This window comes from Galeopterus variegatus, unplaced genomic scaffold (genome assembly GCF_000696425.1).
Source record: "Galeopterus variegatus unplaced genomic scaffold, G_variegatus-3.0.2 Scaffold2963, whole genome shotgun sequence".
NCBI classification, from domain to species: Eukaryota; Metazoa; Chordata; class Mammalia; order Dermoptera; family Cynocephalidae; genus Galeopterus; species Galeopterus variegatus.
Genome location: NW_007729074.1, coordinates 226,937 through 245,984, shown reverse-complemented (window position 1 = coordinate 245,984; position 19,048 = coordinate 226,937). Strand labels below are relative to the sequence as shown.

The 19,048-nt window shown below is 36.7% G+C and overlaps 1 protein-coding gene across 1 annotated transcript in view; it reads right to left on the bottom strand.

Moving 5' to 3' along the window:
* Nucleotides 1–1,177: 1,177 nt before the first annotated feature.
* Nucleotides 1,178–19,048, bottom strand: part of COMMD1 (copper metabolism (Murr1) domain containing 1) — an 80,428-nt gene continuing 62,557 nt past the window's right edge. The window contains exon 3 of the mRNA XM_008583547.1: nucleotides 1,178–1,244. Coding sequence (XP_008581769.1) covers nucleotides 1,218–1,244 — 27 coding nt within the window. The 3' untranslated portion in view covers nucleotides 1,178–1,217. The remainder of the gene's footprint in view (nucleotides 1,245–19,048) is intronic.

The window sequence follows — 19,048 nt, the reverse complement described above, 5'->3', positions numbered from 1 at the left end:
TTTACAGATTAAATGATTTTTGTAATTTGCTTCAAAATAATCTAATGGGCAAGAAGATATTGATAAAACAAGAAGGGCTATGGCTTAATAACTTTTGAAGCTGGGTAATGAATACATCATATTCTTTCCTTTATGCCCATATAATAGGTAGATTATATTCTATTATCTACTTTAATATATATTTGAAATTTCCATAATAAAAAAAATTTTAAGGGAGGGTAAAAAAGCTACCATATATCATGACAAAAATAGAAAGGATTTAGTAAAGTTAAATTAGATTTATCTAAATCTGTGAACTTTATGAATACACATATCCTGTTGTATTCTCTTTGGCTTACAACCTTGATACCAATTGGTAGCTGTGTCTATAGTGTACGACCATCAGATTTGTGTATCCAATTTAAAAAGTATGTACATCCCATAATATTACTAACATTTCTATTCTTTGGTAGAATAGATATCCACAAGTTCCTCATATATATGAATCTTCTATCTATAACCATTTATAATCATTATGGAGTGACCACATGGTAGCTAAACAGAATTCTAGTACATGCCTTTGGAGAGTGAAGCACATTTTCATACCCATCTTATAAACTGGATGGTGAAGCCAATTTCCTCTATCTTCTGGTAACCAGAATGCTATCCGTAAGAAAGAACAATTAGATAAAAGCAGCCCAGAAGCAAAAAAAAATTGTCAAGTTATTAGTACATTAGTACCCTTGAAGTAAAAATAAACCTAAATAAAACAAAGTAGTCATCAAGCAAGTGTTCATATAGTCAGAACAGAATCAGGAATTATCACAAGTGACTAAAGACTAAATCTTATTTTTTTATTTTTTATTTTTTGTCTTTTTTCGTGACCGGCAACGGATCGCAACCCTCAGTGTCGCGCCCGTACCAGACCGGGACCGGCAATGGGATCGCAACCCTTGGTGTTGCCCCCGCTCCTCGCTCAGCCAGTGAGCGGCCGGTCTGTATGTGGGATCCGAACCCTCGGCGGGAGCGCCGCCACGCTTCCCAAGCGGCACACTGTAGCAGTGCGCCACCGGGCCGGCCCAAGACTAAATCTTATTAATGGAATGTATTCAAAGAATAGTCACCAAAGACAACTGTAATTTTAAATCTTATAATCCATCCGATAGTTTTATTAGTATCATTATTTTGATAGATTTGTTAATTGGCTGATAAAGCCTATTTAGTTTTCATCAAAATCTTCAATTAGAAGGATAATAGCATTGCTTCTGAAATACAAAAGAAAGACTTACTAGTTAGGTAAAGCATTAAAAACTAACTTTCTTAAAAGTAATGTTTTGCTAAATTAGTATATAACATTAAAGTGTGTCAAGACTGGGTATTAAGACCCTCCCCCCCTGCCCCAACCCTGCAAAAATTCAGAGAAAGCTGTCATCTCTATTTTCTCAGAAAACAACTTATTTTCCTTTTACATAGGAAAAATAAAACTTCATTGCAGTCCTGCACAGAAGCTTAAAGACAGAGTGATCATGCTGAAAACCTGTCCTCTCCCAAGATTCCTACACAAAACCACAATCACTGGAGTCATCTGGGCAGCAGAACTCGCCATGGTGGCTATAAGTTCCTACTCTGTTCTTCCTGAATACTCTGGATGAGTCATGGAGTCTCAACTCTAAAGTGAAAAGAGTTTTCTCTATCAGACCCTAAGAAAATTGGTTGAACTCTAATTTCATAGTCCATATTAGCCTGTTTGGGGCATTAAAGACATCTAAACAGATTGCTAAAAATATTTCACCTTTAGGATTTGTTCACCAAGTGCCTCAACATACACTGGTTCCCACTCAATGGGGGGAGTGGCGGAAGCACTACTAAATGATATTAAAAGACTCATCCTAGAATACCTGACTTACTGTGAAGTATGTATAAAACAAATGTACTTCACAGGGCCCAGTTTTCCAAAGCCTTGCAGTTTCAAATACTGACCTTGCAAAAGACAGGAAATTTTCAACCACATTGTATATTGACAAAATAAAATAAAATAATAAAAAAAAATCTTGAAAAAAATGTACTTCAAAAAAAATTTATTTTAGAAAATAATAAATGCTAATTGAAAAAGAAGAAAAAAAAAAAAAAAAAAAAAAAGGACTGGAAATTTTCCCCAGGATATATAATCTCTGTTGTAAAATAAAGAATTGTAACACAGCAAGGTTGCTGGCTCAAAGACAGACAGGTTACTGATTGATATGTAAAGATACTGGAAAACTGCTATAAGAAGAGAATGTTTGCTAAAATCAAGCTTTTGTTGGTGGATTCACTTAATTGCATTACAGAATGTCACCTTGCTTTTCTTACTGAATGTTACCAGCTCTATTGTTAAACTTGTTAAACTGTACTGAGAAAAAAACCCCACCTATGTTCTCTTCCTGTAACTTCCTGGTCTGGAGAATAAATGCGGGAAGAGAACCCCAATTCATGGTTAATTTCCCAAATGGAAGGAATGCTTCTATCTTAAGGGTTCTGGGAGATTAACCCCCTTTGGGGGCTTCTCACTGCTCAGAAGAGATGGGCTTTGAGTAATCTTTGGTGGCTCCATCACCCAGGGGAAAAGGGGTGACAAATCCGTGGGAGGCAAAGCAACACAACTATCTTCCTTCATAATCAAAATTCAAAAAGGAAAAAAAAAAAGCAGAAACAAATTTCAGAAATTAGAGTTCAACCAATTTTCTTAGGGTCCAATAGAGAAATTAAAAACTATACTATAGAAAAATAAAATAACCTTCAACCTGAATTAGACACTGTGTGTCCTCAATGTATAAGAACAGATATATATTCACAGGTTGGGGTTCACATACTCTAAAATACAGGTCAACAAAAAAATTTATTCAACCCTTACCTCACTCCACATACAAAAATTAACTCAAAATGGATCAATGACCTAAATATAAGAGCTACATATGGGTACATTTTCATGACTCGGATTTGGCAATAGATTCTTCGATTTGACACCAAACGCATGAGCAACAAAAGAAAAATAATAATAAACTTCATAAAGTTTTTGTGTGTCAAAGGGCATTACCAAGAAAGTGGAAAGACATCCTACAGAACAGGAGAAAATACTTACAAATCGCATATCTGATAAAAATTTAATATCAAGAATATATAAAGAACTCTGAAAAACTCAGCAGCAAAAAGACAAATGACACAATTTTTAAAGCATGCTTGACTAAGCATATAGCATTCTTTTCTATGGCATTCTTTATAGCTATAGACAGCAAAGTTATATATTCAACTTTGCTTCTAGATAGTGTTTTCATCCTTCAGCTTAACAGAAAAGCTTGTTGGAAATAAATTAAAATATAGGGGGGACATAGAATATAAGTAGTAGAATTGTAGGAAAATATAACCTTAATGTACGCAGTCTTGTAACAATGCATAAGCAATGCAGCTTATCAGGGGCCATGACAAAGGCCAGGCCCAAGCGCACTAAACATTAATAGCCCCCCACCGGTTCCAGGAAATAGCTGGTTCAAAGCAAGGCCCCGGGGAAGGTAAACAATTGAGAAATGCGCTAAAGGGGTGCCAGCCTGCTAAAACCCACCTGTAAACCCAAAAGGCGCCAGCTGAAGCCCACCTGTAAATCTAAAAGCGCCACAGATAACCAACAGTTGATCCTATCACAATATCCGTTCAAAAAACTGTATAAAAGCTGCTTGCATTGTGAATTCGGGGCCGCTCCTGTCCTGAAAACGGGGCGACCTCCAGCATGCCGGAAATAAAACCTCTTGCCTGTGCATCGATCTCTGTGCCTCCTGGTCTTTGCGAGATGAGCCTTCCCATCAAGTTAAGATTCGTGCTTTTAGGCCGGTCTTACATGCTAATGTCATTAACTGCATGATATAAAAAGTATTAATCTCACTCAAAGAGTTTACACAAAGAGAAACTGGAAAACTTTCCATTGAACCAACCATGTAAAGTCAGTGAGGCAGTGCTCCCCTATCTTCCCTGATCTTATACTTTCCATTTTTCCAATTTGTCTCTGACCCCCTTCAACCTTGCCTCCCTTACAGTCTTTTTTGCACTTGCCCATTAAAAGTGCACATTTCTCAAAGTTTCACCCTTAGCTTTCCTCCTGCTCCTCAATAATCTCTTCACTCTAACTTCCACTGAACAAATGCTTATGACTCCCAGACCTTTCTTTTTCTTTTTGCCAAGCCTTCACCACTGAAACAGACTCAAATTTCTGAATTCTCAGTAAATATCTCAAGAATAGTTCAACAAAAAAGAGCCAGAACTTGCTGTTTTGAAGATTCCCAGTTTCTCCAAATACAAATAATATTATAATAAGAAAAAGTTCAAATCCAAGGCATTGCCAAGAAAATATGGTCTAAAAGATGACGCTGACTATAAAATTTTTTTGCTAGAACCTCAGAAGATCTAAGATAGGACTTTTAAAGACTTTAAAAGTATGACTTACAGATTACTTTAATCAAGTAGTAGATTATAAGAAGCTAAAAGCCATTGTCCCTCAAGCAAAATCCCAAGAGAGAGAATAGCTTATCCCAAAGTGACTTTTAGATGTGGCTTTTGTCTAATGAAGAGAGCCCCGAATACGATTTACAGGAGATTCACAAAGTTTGAAGAGAATTAAATTGGCAGAAACACTGCCCATGTAGACTGAAAGGGACAGAAACAGTACCAAAAAAAAAAAAAAGAAAAAGAAAAAAAAAGAAAGAAAGAAACATTCAGACTCCCAAACTTCTACAGGCAGGAAGTGGGTAGAGGAAATTACACAGCAGTAAACCCAGCCTACTTTTCATAGAAAAGGAAGGATAACTCAAGGTACACAACCAAAAGCCCAGAAGGCAGGCAGAGCTAAGAGCCATGGAGAATTACTCCCAGACCTTGAATTCTAAGCAAGGAACTACCAACTTGTGATCAGCTGAATTTCAGAACTGGTAATAAAGACACTTTTGTGCCACCTCCTTTTGAACAAGAATGCCTGTAGTGTTTAAATTACGCCTGCTCAACCACTGTATCTTAGGTACATGGGGACAGATAATTTGCCTCTTTATTTTCACAGGTCTTCAGATACAGAGGCAGTATATTCATGGACCTAAAATTAAGGAACCACACCTGAGGAACCTCATTCGAACCTGAACCTGTCTTAAATGACAGTACCCAGGACTATAAGCTGATACAGTAAAGGTGAGATTTTTACAGGATATTAGAAGGGGGGCAGTGAGTGTATTTTGCATTTGGGATGAATGTAAATAATTTCTGGCCACAGAGTGTATTGTGGTGATTTAAAATATGTTCACACATTCTTTGACATTTTCTTCAAAAGGTAGGGCCTAATTTCCTTACTCTTGAATGTGGGCTGGATGTGGTGACTTGTTTTCACAATAATAAAAAAGCAACTTCCAAAGAATAGAGTACACAGAACGGAAAATAGTAACTTACACTGAAGTAACCTGATAAATGCTACCTTAATCAAGTGGTGAGGGTTAACATCAACAGTGATGTCACATGGATTGCACCTATCCCCTAATATAGTGTGACAAGAAGGGCACTTTGCTCTGTTGTATTTCTTCCCAAAACCCACTACTATGGTCTGAATGTGTCCCCTAAAATTTATGCATTAAAAACTTGATCCTCAGTGTGGCAGTGTTGGGAGGTAGAGCCTTTAGGGAGATGTTTAGGTTGTGAGGGCTCCATCCTAATGAATGGATTAATGCTGTTATAAAAAGGGCTTGAGGCTGGCTGGTTAGCTCAGCTGGTTAGACCATGGTGTTTTAACACCAAGGTCAAGGGTTCAGATTCCTGTACCAGCCAGCTGCTGGGAAAAAAATAAAAAAATAAAAAAAGGTTTGCTCTCTTCTGCCATCTGAGGACACAGCATTAGTTCCCTTTTTTGCCCTTTTGCCTTCTGCCATGTGAGGACAGTCTTCCTCCCCTCCAGAGGATGCAGTGTTCAAAGAGCCATCTTGGAAGGAGAGACTGGACCTTCATCAGACACCAAACATGCTGGTGATTTGATTTTGGACTCCCGGCCTTCAGAACTGTGAGAAAATACATTTCCGTTCTTTATAAATTACTCAGTCTCAGGTATTCTGTTATAGAAACAAAAAACAGACTAAGATACACATAAGCCAGTCTAACCCTGAGAAAAACAACAGACAAGCCCAGATTGGGAGACATGCTACAGAATATCTAATTAGTATTCTTCAAGACTGTCAAGGTCATTTCAAAATTTACATGTATATCAAAACATCAAGCTGTACAATTTTATTTGTCAATAATACCTCAATAAAGCTGAAAAAAACAAACGTCAAGCTAATGAAAAACAAGAAAAGGCTGAGAAACAGAGATCTGAGAAGCTTGTGAGACATGACAAGTTAATGAAATTTAGTTATTTTAGTTAGCAATTTAGTCGTACCTTGGATCAGATCCTGGACCAAAACTGGTATAATACAAATATATCTGGAGTTTAGTAAGTAATAAAGTACCAGTGTTAGTATCTTATTTTGACAAATGTACCATAAGATGTTAGTGGGGAAAAGTGGATGAGAAGTATAAGGGAACTCATTGTACTCTCTTTGCAACTTCTGTGTAAATCTAAAATAATTAAAAAATAAAATTAATCTCTAGCCAAAACCAAAACAAAACCATACAAACAAAACCATGGTAAAAGGACTGAATGAGTCAATGCATTAAAATACGTTTAGAACAGTACCCGTAACATAGTGCAGACATGATAAATACTAGCTGTTATTATTCTTATATTAAACACTCAATAGATATTTGCTAAATGGATGAAAATTAAAACAGATGACAAACCAACAATAGCTATCATCATTATTCCATTCTTGTTACACTGCCCTATTTCTCATTATTTTCCAGCAAAAATAAAGTGTGACGATTAATTTTTTTTTTTTTTTTAAAGCAGAAGTAATGGTGTACTCAGAAACTTCAACTTCCTGCTTGCTCACTTTCCCTTGGATCACTTGCTCTGGAGGAAGCCAGTTGCTATGTTAACATAGCAGTTATAGTCAACAAGCACCAAAGAACTGAGGCTTTCCAACAGACACATGAGTAAGATGAAGGCAGATTCCCCAGTCCCAGTGAAGCCTTGGGATGACTGCAGCCCTGGCTGACAACAAATGCAAATCATGAGGGACCCTGAGCTAAGATGCTCCCAAATTCCTATCTCAATTCCTATGTGAGATAATAAATATTTATTACTGTAAGCCTCTAAGTTTTGGGGTAATTTGTTATGTAGCAATAGATAACTAATGTATGCATCTTCTCCTTTATTAATTCATTCAACAGATATTTATCAAATACCTACTTTAATATTTTCAGGCTATAATGGAGAAAATATTAATAATAAGTTGTAGGTTTCTTGAAGGCATGATTTAACAAGACACTGTGGTGGACACAGACCTGTGGTGTTTGTCCAGCAGACCTAATTCCTTTGTAGAACTGCTCCTTACCTATTCCCTGTGATATCAGCTGTCAATCTATACCTTACCTCTTACTCTACCCCTGGTCAAAGAGCTGGGCAAATAGTACAAACGTAAATTGCCCTAATTACTGTAAATAGTGACTTCTCCATGGGTAGCCATGTGACCTAGGCAGGGAAAATAAGATTCCACCTTTAAATGACACAAATATTTTGGGAACACAGAAGGACCTGAAAAGATGGGTCTGGGCCTGCTAGCCGTCATCTTACCTCCACACAAAGTCAGCTTGTGTAAAGAATGAAATGAAGGGAACCAGACGCAGCTAAGAGATATTTGAAGCCAAGAACCAAATTTGGGCTTCCTAAGTATATAATCTCTTGCCTAATTTAGTTTGACACTAATGTAGGTATTTTGCTTTTTGTTTTTTAAATGTAAGTTGTATTAAGTGCTAAAGAAAGGTTCGAAAATATCCCAGGAATTCAGACTATCAGATACAGTTGAGATAACTGGGGAGGAATTCATGGCAGGGGCATTCAGTAATATAGGTGTTAAATGGAGAGGATTTCACCAAGTGAAAATGGGGATGGGTAACAAACATTCCAAACAACAACAAGAAAGAACATGGCATGTATGGAAATGCAATCCAGCTTGGTTGGAAAGTACAATATAAACAAATGATGAATCACAGAACCCTTAAATGATATTTTTAGAAGACTCAGCTGTTTTCTCTGGATGAAGGAAGTGTGTTTTGCGGGTGTCACTGGATGATTGATCAAACACATTTTGTGATCAACAAATGTTTGGGTGTCATCACTCGATTAATTAGGCACTCACTAGCTTTATCATCATAATTCGATTGAGGCTTTTCTATTGTATCCACAAGATTATTAAATGACTTATTAAAATACAGATATACTTCTTCTGTTATTGGCTTCTAATCTATTTAGGTTAACAAACCTGGCAATAAAAAAAGTTTAGCTTATTTGGCAGTTAATCTGAGCTGGTTCCTAGTGACTACCCCTCATTATTTTTGCCACTTACATCTTGGGTAATATTACTAAGATCTCTTTAATTAATTACACACAGAGATTAGAAATGCAAACTCGGACTTCCAGGAAGATGGAAGACTACAAGTGCCCAGGGAGCATTCCTCCTACAGAAGAATATCTAAACAGGCCCACTGCCACAGCTGCTGCAGCTGCTGAAGCCACTGTCTGGTCCCAGAACAATCGCCCATTATAGAGCAGCTCCCCACAGAACAGCAGACCTATGGGTGGCCCTTTGCTGCAGATGCAGACTCTGCAGAAGTGAGGGAGGCAGTTGCAACCACTTCTACCACTGCCACTGCCATGAGGTACCCCCACTGCCACCAGTGACACTGCAGATGTGAGGGAGGCATTTACAACCACCGGCATCACTGCTGCCACCACAAAGTAACCCCTGCTGTCTCCAAGAACACTGCAGATGCGTGGGAGGTAATCGCAACCACCACTGCTCCAGTCACCACCATGAGCAGCACTTTCAGGCAGCCACCACCATCGTGAAAGCAGCTCCCTACCGATGGAGCCACCACTGTCACACAGGCAGCCTGCCAAAGGTACTACTACAGCCAGTGCTGCTGCAAGGGAAGGCTGCTACCACAGCAGCAGCTTCACCAGCCACTGCTGCTGTGCAGGTGGACTGCTGACCACTCGACTGCACTGACACAGGGGGGTCAACAGCAGAGTCCAGGGAAGGAGAGTAACAGAAGAAGCAATCACTCTTCCAGATAACCAGACGTCAACTTAGAGATACTAGAAATACGAAAAAACATGAAAATATAAGTCCACCAAAGGAATACACTTACTCTCAAGTACCAGACCCCACAGAGGAGGAAACCCTTGAAATGACTGAAACAGAATTCCAAAAAAAAAATTTATGTTGTCAGAGTTATGCTGTCATTATGTTGTCAGAGTTAGACAACATAGTGAATTGATCAAAACTATCCAAGATATGAAAGAGGAAATTTACAAAGAGATTAATACCTTAAAAAAGAATGTAGCAGAACTCATAGAACTGAAGGAGTCACTCAACGAAATAAAAAATGCAACTGAGACCTTAAATATCAGGCTAGAGCAGTCAGAAGAAAGAATTTCTGATCTTGAACACAGTCTCTTAGAAATGACTCAGGTAGACAAAAAGAAAAAGAAAAAAAATTTTTTTAAATGGAGAAAATCTAAGAGAGCAAGCAGGCAATCTTAAGCATGCAAACATCTAAATCATGAGTGTTCCAGAAGGGGAGGAGAAAGGAAAAGGCATTGAGAACATAGTCAATAAAATAATAGCAGAAAACATCCCTGACATAGGAAAAGACATGGACCTTCAGATTCAGGAGGCTCAAAGATCCCCAAACAGATCCAATCCAAAAAGGTCCTCTCTGAGACACATTATAGTCAAACTGACAAAGCTCAAAGACGAAGAGAATCCTAAAAAGAGCAAGAGAAAAGCATCAAGTCACCTATAAGGGAGTCCTCATCAGACTAAGCAGATTTCTCAACAGAAACTCTATAAGCCAGAAGAGAATGAGATGATAAATTCAAAATATTAGAAGAAAAAAACTGCCAGCCAAGCATATTATACCCAGCAAGGCTACCCTTCAGAAATGAAGGAGAAATAGTATATTTCCCAGACAAACAAGAACCATGGAAGTTCACCACCACACAATCAGTCCTACAAGAAATCTTCAAGAGAGTCCCACATCTAGAAACCAAAAAATGATCATCACTACCATGAATACACAAGAAGGAACAAAACCCACTGGTAGAACAAAAATACAAATGAAAAAGACAAAGAAACTGTATCTTACCACTTCCCAAAACCAACAAACACCAAAGACAAACAATAAAAGGGAAAGAAACAAAAGATATTTAAAACATCAAAATGAAAATTGCTAAAATGCCAAGAGTAAGACAATACCTTTCAGTAACAACCCTAAATGTAAATGGATTAAATTCCCCACTCAACAGACATGGACTGGCTGACTGCATTAAAAAGCTAGACCCATGGGCCGGCCCGTGGCTCACTCGGGAGAGTGTGGTGCTGATAACACCAAGACCATGGGTTCGGATCCCATATAGGGATGGCCGGTTCGCTCACAGGGTGAGCGTGGTGCTGACAACACCAAGTCAAGGGTTAAGATTCCCTTACCGGTCATCTTTAAAAAAAAAAAAAAAAAAAGCTAGACCCAACTACATGCTGTCTGCAAGAGACTCACCTCATGTGTAAAGACACACACAGACAAAGTGTGAAGAGATGAAAAAGATCACACAAATGGAAACCAAAACCAAGCAGGAGTAGCTATTCTTATATCAGATAAAATAGACTAAACCAAAAACTATAAAAAGAGACAAAGAAGGTCACTATATAAGGATAAAGGGGTATATCCAGCAACAAGACAAAACAATCACCAATATATATATGCACCCAACATCGGAGCACCCAGATATATAATGCAAACACTATTAGACCTAATGAAAGAGACAGACCCAAATACAATAATAGTTGGGGGCCTGAACATCCCTCTCTCAACATTGGACAGATCACCTAGGCAACAAATCAACAGGGAAATACAAGATTTAAAGCACTTTGGACCAATAGGACTTCACAGATATCTAGAGAACATTTCATGCAACAACCACAGAATATACATTCTTCTCATCAGCACATAGAACAGTCTCAAGGACAGACCACATGTCAGGTCAAAAATCAAGTCTCGATAATTTTTTTAAAAACTGAAATAACCTCAAGTATCTTTTCAGAACACAATGGATTAAAACTAGAAATAATAACAAACATAAATCTGGAAGCTATACAAACACATAGAAACTAAACAACATGCTCTTGAATGACATATGGGTCAAAGAAGAAATTAAACAGGACATCAAAAAATTTCTTGAACCTAACGAAAATAAAGAAGCATCACACCAAAACCTGTGGGATACTGCAAAAGTAGTAGTAAGAGGGAAGTGTATTGCAATAAACATTTACATCAAAAGAATAGAAAGTTCAAATAAATGACCTAATGCTTCACCTCAAAGAACTAGAAAAACGAGAACAATTTAATCCCAAAATTAGTAGACAGAAAGAAATAATTAAGATCAGAGCAGAACTAAATGAAACAGACACCCCCAAAATGATACAAAAGATCAATGAAAAAAAAGTTGGTTTCTGGAGAAGATAGACAAAAGAAACAAACCATTAGCTAGGCTAACTAAAAAAAGAGAAGACAGAAGTAACAAAACTTAGAAATGGAAAAGGAGACATTACAACCAATACCACAGAAATACAAAGAATCCTTTGAAACTGTTGTAAACAACTATATGCCAACAAACTTGAAAATGTGAAGGAAATGGCTAAATTTCTGGACACATAAAAACTACCAAGACTGAACCTTAAAGAAAAAGAAAACCTGAACAAACCCGTAACAAGCAACAAGACTGAAGCAGTAATCAGCACTTTCCCAACAAAGAAAATTCCAGGACTGGATGGCTTTACTACTGAATTCTACCAAACCTTTGAAGAGGAATTAATACCAGTTCTTGTCAAACTATTTCAAAAGACTGAAACAGAGGCCATTCTCCCATACTCATTCTATGAGGCCAGCATGACCCTGATACCAAAACCATACAAAAAAAGAAAACTATATTCCAATATCTTTGATGAACATAGATACAAAAATCCTCAATAAAATATTAGCAAACAAAAAACAGTAACACATTCAAAAAATTATACACCATGGTCAAGTGGTATTCATCCTAGGGATGCAAGGATGGTTCAACATATGCAAGTCAATAAATGTGATATACCACATCAACAAAATCTAGGACAAAAACCATATGATTATTTCATTAGATGCAGAAAAAGCATTTGACAAAATTCAACATTTTTTCATGATAAAGATTCTCATCAAATTAGGTATAGAAGAAAAGTATTTCAACACAATAAAAGCCATATATGACAAACCCACCACCAATATCATCCTGAAAAGCTCTCAGCTTTTCCCTTAAGAATGGGAATAAGACAAGGATGCCTACTCTCACCACTCCTATTTAACACAGTATTGGAAGTACTAGCCAGAACAATCAGACAAAAGAAATAAAAGGCATCCGGATTGGAAAAGACAGAGTCAAACTGTCCCTGTTTGCAGATGACAATGATCCTATACATAGAAAAGCCTAAAGACTCTACAAAAAAACTCTAAGAATTGATAAACAATTTTAGTAAAATTGCAGGATAGAAAATCAACATGCAGGGGCCGGCCTGGTGGCGCACTGGATAGTGCGCCGCTTGGGAAGCGTGGCGGCGCTCCCGCCCGAGGGTTCGGATCCCACATACAGACCGGTTCCCGCTCACTGGCTGAGCGAGGCGCGGGAGCAATGCCGAGGGTTGCGATCCCGTTGCCGGTCCCCGGTCCGGTACGGGGGCAACACTGAGGGTTGCGATCCGTTGCCGGACACGGAAAAAGACAAAAGACAAAAGACAAAAAAAAAAAAAAAAGAAAATCAACATGCAAAAACCAGTTGGGTTTTTATACTCCAACAACAAGCTAGCAGAAAAAGAAATCAAGAAAGGTAGCCCATTTATGATAGTTACAAAAAAATTAAACATCTAGGAATAAATTTAACCAAGGGGGTGAAAGATATCCAGAAGTACAAATCACAGGTGAAAAAAATTGAACAAGACATCAAAAGATGGAAAGACATTCCATGCCCTTGGATCGGAAGAATTAACATTGTGAAAATGTCCATACTAGCCAAAGCTATCTACAGATTCAATGCAATCTCCAAGAAAACACCAATAGTATTTTTCACAGAAAAACAATCCTGCCATCATATAGGACAACAAAAGACCCCAAACAGCCAAAGCAATCCTGAGTAAAAAAAAAGCCAGAGGCATAACACTACCTGACATCAAATAATACTAAAAAGCTATAGTAACCAAAACAGCACAGTACTGGTATAAAAACAGAGACTCAGACTGATGGAACAGAATAGAGAACCAAGAAATCAGCCCAGATACTTACAGCCAAATGATCTTTGACAAAGGCACCAAGAACATACATCAGAGAAAAGTTGCCTCCCCAATAAATGGTGCTGGGAAAATTGGACATCCATATGTAGAAGAATGAGACTAGACCCGTACCTCTCACCATACACCAAAATCAAGTCAAAATGGATTAAATACTTTAATATAAGACCTGAAAGTATAAAACTCCTAAAAGAAAACATATGGGAAACACTTCAGGTGTAGAAATGGGCAAAAACTTTACAAATATGATCCCCAAAGCACAGGCAAAAATAGGAAAAATAAACAATTGGGATTATCTCAAACTAAAAAGCTTCTGCACAGCAGAAGAAACAATTAGCAGAGTGAAAAGACAACCTACAGTGTGGGAGAAAATATTTGCAAACTATACATCTGACAAAAGATTAATATCCAGAACATACAAGGAACTCAAACAACTTAACAAAAAAAAAAAAACAAATAACCTGATTAAAAAATGGGCAAAGGAGCTGAATAGGCATTTCTCAAAGGAAGATATACAAATAGCCAGCAGACATATGAAAAAATGCTCAACATCACTCAGCATCAGGAAAATGCAAATCAAAACCACACTGAAATATCGACCATCTCACCACAGTTGGCTATTATAAAAAAAAATGCTGGTGAAGATGCAGAGAAAAGGGAATCCTCCTACACTGTTGGTGTAAATTGGTGCAGTCATTATGGAAAATGGTATGGAGGTTCCTCAAACAACTACACGTAGAACTGCCATACGATCCAGCAATTCCACTGCTGGATGCATACCCAAAGGAATGTAAATCATGTCAAAGGGATACCTGGGCTCCCTTGTTTATCACAGCTCTATTTACAATAGCTAAGAGTTGGAACCAACCTAAAGGTCCATCTTTGGATGACTGGATGAGGAAAATGTGGTATATTTACACAATAGAATACTACTGAGCCACGAAGAAGAATAAAATACTGCCATTTGCAGCAGCATGGATGAACTTAGAGAAAATTATGTTAAGTGAAATAAGCCAGGCACAGAAAGAGAAATACCACATGTCCTTAATCTTAAGTGGGAGCTAAAAAAAAAAATAAAATTTTAAAAAGAAGAAGAAATAAAGAAAGATACAACAATTACAATAATACTACATTGAACTTTCAAAAAGAGAGAACAAAACTGAGGTTACCAGAGGTGGGAAAGGGGGAGGGGGCAGGTGGTTAAGGGAAGAATTTGTAAAGGACCGTGAAAAATGATTACATTGTGTAATGTTGAATATACTAATTATCCTGATTTGAGTATCACATATTGCACACAGGTACTGATATTCAACTCTGTACCCTACAGATGTATACAATCAAATATGTTTCAATAAAAAATACAAATAAATAAATTACACGCAGAGCTATCTAGAAAGCTTAGAAACATGATAAACTTGAAACTTATAAAGCTTTCAATTTAAAAAGTCCTGCTTTCTGTTTCCCCAATACCATATATCATTTTTTAAAAATCCATTCAAAAGTGTTAAGAATGGATTAACACTACATAGAATAATTTACTCAAAATAGATCAAAAACCTAAACCTAAGAGCTAAAACTATAAAACACTTAGAAGAAAACATAGAAGGAAAAGTATCAAGACACTGGATTTGGCAATGGTTTCTTGGATATGATACCAAAAGAACAGGCCACAAAATGAAACATAGATAAACTGGACAACATTGAAATTAAAATTCATGTGCATCAAAGGACACTATCTGAAGAGTAAAATGACAATCCACAGAACGGGAGAAAATATTTGCAAATCATATATCTGATACATGATTGATATCCAGAATATATAAAGAGCTACAACTCAACAACAATAAAAAAAAACCTGCTTAAAAAATGGGCAAAAGACATGAATAGACATTTCTCTAAAGAAGATACACAAATGGCCAAGAAGCACATGAAAAAATGCTCAACATCACTAATAAATAAGGAATTCAATTCAAACTACAATAAGATTCCACTGTACACCCATTAGAATGGCAACTATCCAAAAGAAAAAAAAAAAAAAGTAAAGAAAAAGAAATCAAGAAAAGTACTGGAATGGATGTGCAGAAATTGGAACCTTTGCGCATTGCTGGAGAGAACCATAAAAAGATGCAGCCCCTGTGGAAAAGTTTGGCAGTTCCTCAAAAAGATAAACAGAATCATAGAATTACCATATGCTCCAGCAAGTCTACTCCAAGGTATATACACAAAAGAATTAAAAGCAGGGACTGAAATAGTATTTGTATATCCATGTTCATACCAGCATTATTCACAATAGCCAAAAGGTGGAAACAACACAAGTGTCCGTCAACAGACAAACAGATAAACAAAATGTGGTATATATATATATATATATACTATGGAATATTATCCACCCTTAAAAAGAATGAAATTCTGATACATGCTACAACGTGAATAAATTTTGAAGACACTATGCTAAGTAAAATAAGCTGGACACAAAATGACAAATATTGCATGGTTCCATTTATATGAGGTACCTAGAACAGGCAAATGCATAAAGATAGAAAGTAGAATAGAGATGTAAGAGAGGTGGGAATAGGCAGCTATTGTTTAAAGGGTGCTAAATATCTACTAGGCACAATGAAAAAGTTCTGGATATAGTAGTGATGGTTATACAACATTGTGAATATACTTAATATCACTGGACTATATTCTTAAAAATGGTTAAAATGGTAAATTTTGTTATATTTTACCACAATTTTTAAAAAAGTGCTAAGAATGGGCTTGGGCCAGAGACCTTCTTCATTTATCTTGGCAGTAGAGCAGTGGCATACATGGAATGAAGCTGACAGCCAACAAGCCAGTACACGAATACCAGACAAACACAGCAGTTTCAGCATTGCTGGGCAGGATATACTGTTACCCTGAGTTTAGGACAAGGAACTTACATCCAAAAACTGTTTCCGAGTCCTCTTTTTTTTTTTTTTTTTCCGTTTTGTCTTTTTTCGTGTCCGGCAATGGATTGCAACCCTCAGTGTCGCGCCCGTACCGGACCAGGACCAGCAACGGGATCACAACCCTCGGTGCTGCACCCACACCTCGCTCAGCCAGTGAGCGGGAACCGGACTGTATGTGGGATCCGAACCCTCGGCGGGAGCGCCACCGCGCTCCCAAGCGGCGCACTGTAGCAGTGCGCCACCGGGCCGGCCCTCCAAGTCCTCTTAAAACTTGGTTTCCTGGCTTTCTCTCAAGCATCCCATCTGTCCACAAGAATAGAAACTGACAGCCTGAATGGCAACAATCTCAAAGAAGTACAACACCAGGGGCTACATGTTGGCAGGCTACTAGTCAGAGGCTGAGGACTTCAGCAGTGCCAAAGCCCTGTTCTCACAGGGTCAATGAGTGTGCAAAGATGTTCATCTCTCTCTCTCTCCCCCACTTTTTAAATCTTTTTACTAAAGTATACTATGCTTACAGAAAAGGGCACATGATAAGGAAAAATTTAAGTTAAGTAATCTCAAATGTATCTCTTTATTAACTGGAAATTTAAAAACAAAATTACTTCAGCACAAACAGTATTATATTAATTGCCAAATGTTAAATAAGTTCTCCTCATTTATTTTTTTCCCCAAGTGTAATGACTCTATATACCTGTCAAAATATTCAAGTTATATATTAGATGGCCAATTTAGCAATAAGACTGAGAGAACTTAAGTATGTCAAATGCTGCCCACAGATCATATAACAAATCTCAAAAGGCTGTTATTTAAGACCAAAATAGATGCAAAAACATTATATAATTTTTTTAAAAGACTTGGATTAAAAAAAAAACAAGTACTATATTAATACAGCAGTCTAATCTTCAATATATCAAAAATATTAAATTGCACAAATATTATACAATTCTTACATACAACATACCCAAAAACGTTACTTTTCAACTGATAAGTTATTGACTCCTGAATAACTCTGATTTTATTTCTTTCAAAACTACATGACCATTTAATCTTACACTTTTCTTTCACTAGCTATTATTGGCTCCATATTATATAACTATTCAATCAAATTAGTAATGTTAACAAAATACTTTTTTATTGTTTTTGTTTTTCATTTTTATTTTTAACAAAAGGTTTTTATAGGATTTTTGGGGGGGTGGTAAAAAATTCCCTTCTGTAAAAGGTATTTTTTGTAAATATCTAATTCAGAGTTAGTTCGGATTTAAATAATAAGTTTTAGATTTCCATGTTTGCTTTTTAGCAAGTGTGAAAACAATAAAAATTACAATAGCTTTCTACAGAAAACAAAATTTTTTATTCTTTCTCTTAGTCTGTTGTTGTAGACTTTAGGTATTGTCTTCTATAAATTATACCTTGGAACTGTAAGTTTAAGACCATGACTTCAGAACACAAACTATTATGAAACACCTCATAGAGTTACAAGAGTTGACATTCAGAATTAAAATTCAAATAAATCCCATGTTCTAAACGTGATGTAGTTTACGGCTGTACCACCCTAAATGTGCCCAATCTCATCTGATCTTGGAAGCTAAGCAGGGTCAGGTCTGGTTAGTACTTGGATGGGAGACCACCTGGGAATACCAGGTGCTGTAGGAGTAAGTAAGTAAGTAAGTAAGTAAGTAAGTAAGTAAGTAAGTAAGTAAGTAAGTAAGTAAGTAAGTAAGTAAGTAAGTAAGTAAGTAAGTAAGTAAGTAAGTAAGTAAGTAAGTAAGTAAGTAAGTAAGTAAGTAAGTAAGTAAGTAAGTAAGTAAGTAAGTAAGTAAGTAAGTAAGTAAGTAAGTAAGTAAGTAAGTAAGTAAGTAAGTAAGTAAGTAAGTAAGTAAGTAAGTAAGTAAGTAAGTAAGTAAGTAAGTAAGTAAGTAAGTAAGTAAGTAAGTAAGTAAGTAAGTAAGTAAGTAAGTAAGTAAGTAAGTAAGTAAGTAAGTAAGTAAGTAAGTAAGTAAGTAAGTAAGTAAGTAAGTAAGTAAATAATAAGTAAACAAACCTGACATAAAGCATAAAATGGGAAACTTATTTATCTATTTTTTAAAAAAGCATTCTAAGCTGATTTAAATATCCTCAGGCTGTTTAATTTCACCAAATCCTGACAAAGGATGGTTGAATGTCTATTTAAAGATTAGTTTCACTAGTTTCTCTGGAGGCTTTTCTTCACTACATTGTTAAAAGTAAAAGTCAACCTTAAATACAAGAATTATCAGAAACAAACTTGTATGGCTTGCTTATATACCGAAATACGATATCTATGGGCTGGCCGGATAGTTCAGTTGGTTATAGCACAGCCTTATAACAACAAGGTCACAGGTTTGGATCTCCATTATCGGTCAGCGACCAAAAAAAAAAAGATATCTAAGCTTCCTTGATAGCTATTTGGAGAAAGGCAACATAATCTCAAAATGGTGACTGAGTGTGGATAAAATAAACTGGCATTTTGTTTACTCTCTACATCCTACCCTTACATATGTCTCCATATATTTACACACACAGGAATAAATGTATATATGTATGTAAGAGTGTATGTGTTTTTGTTTAGTTTTTAAGTTTGCTTCTTCT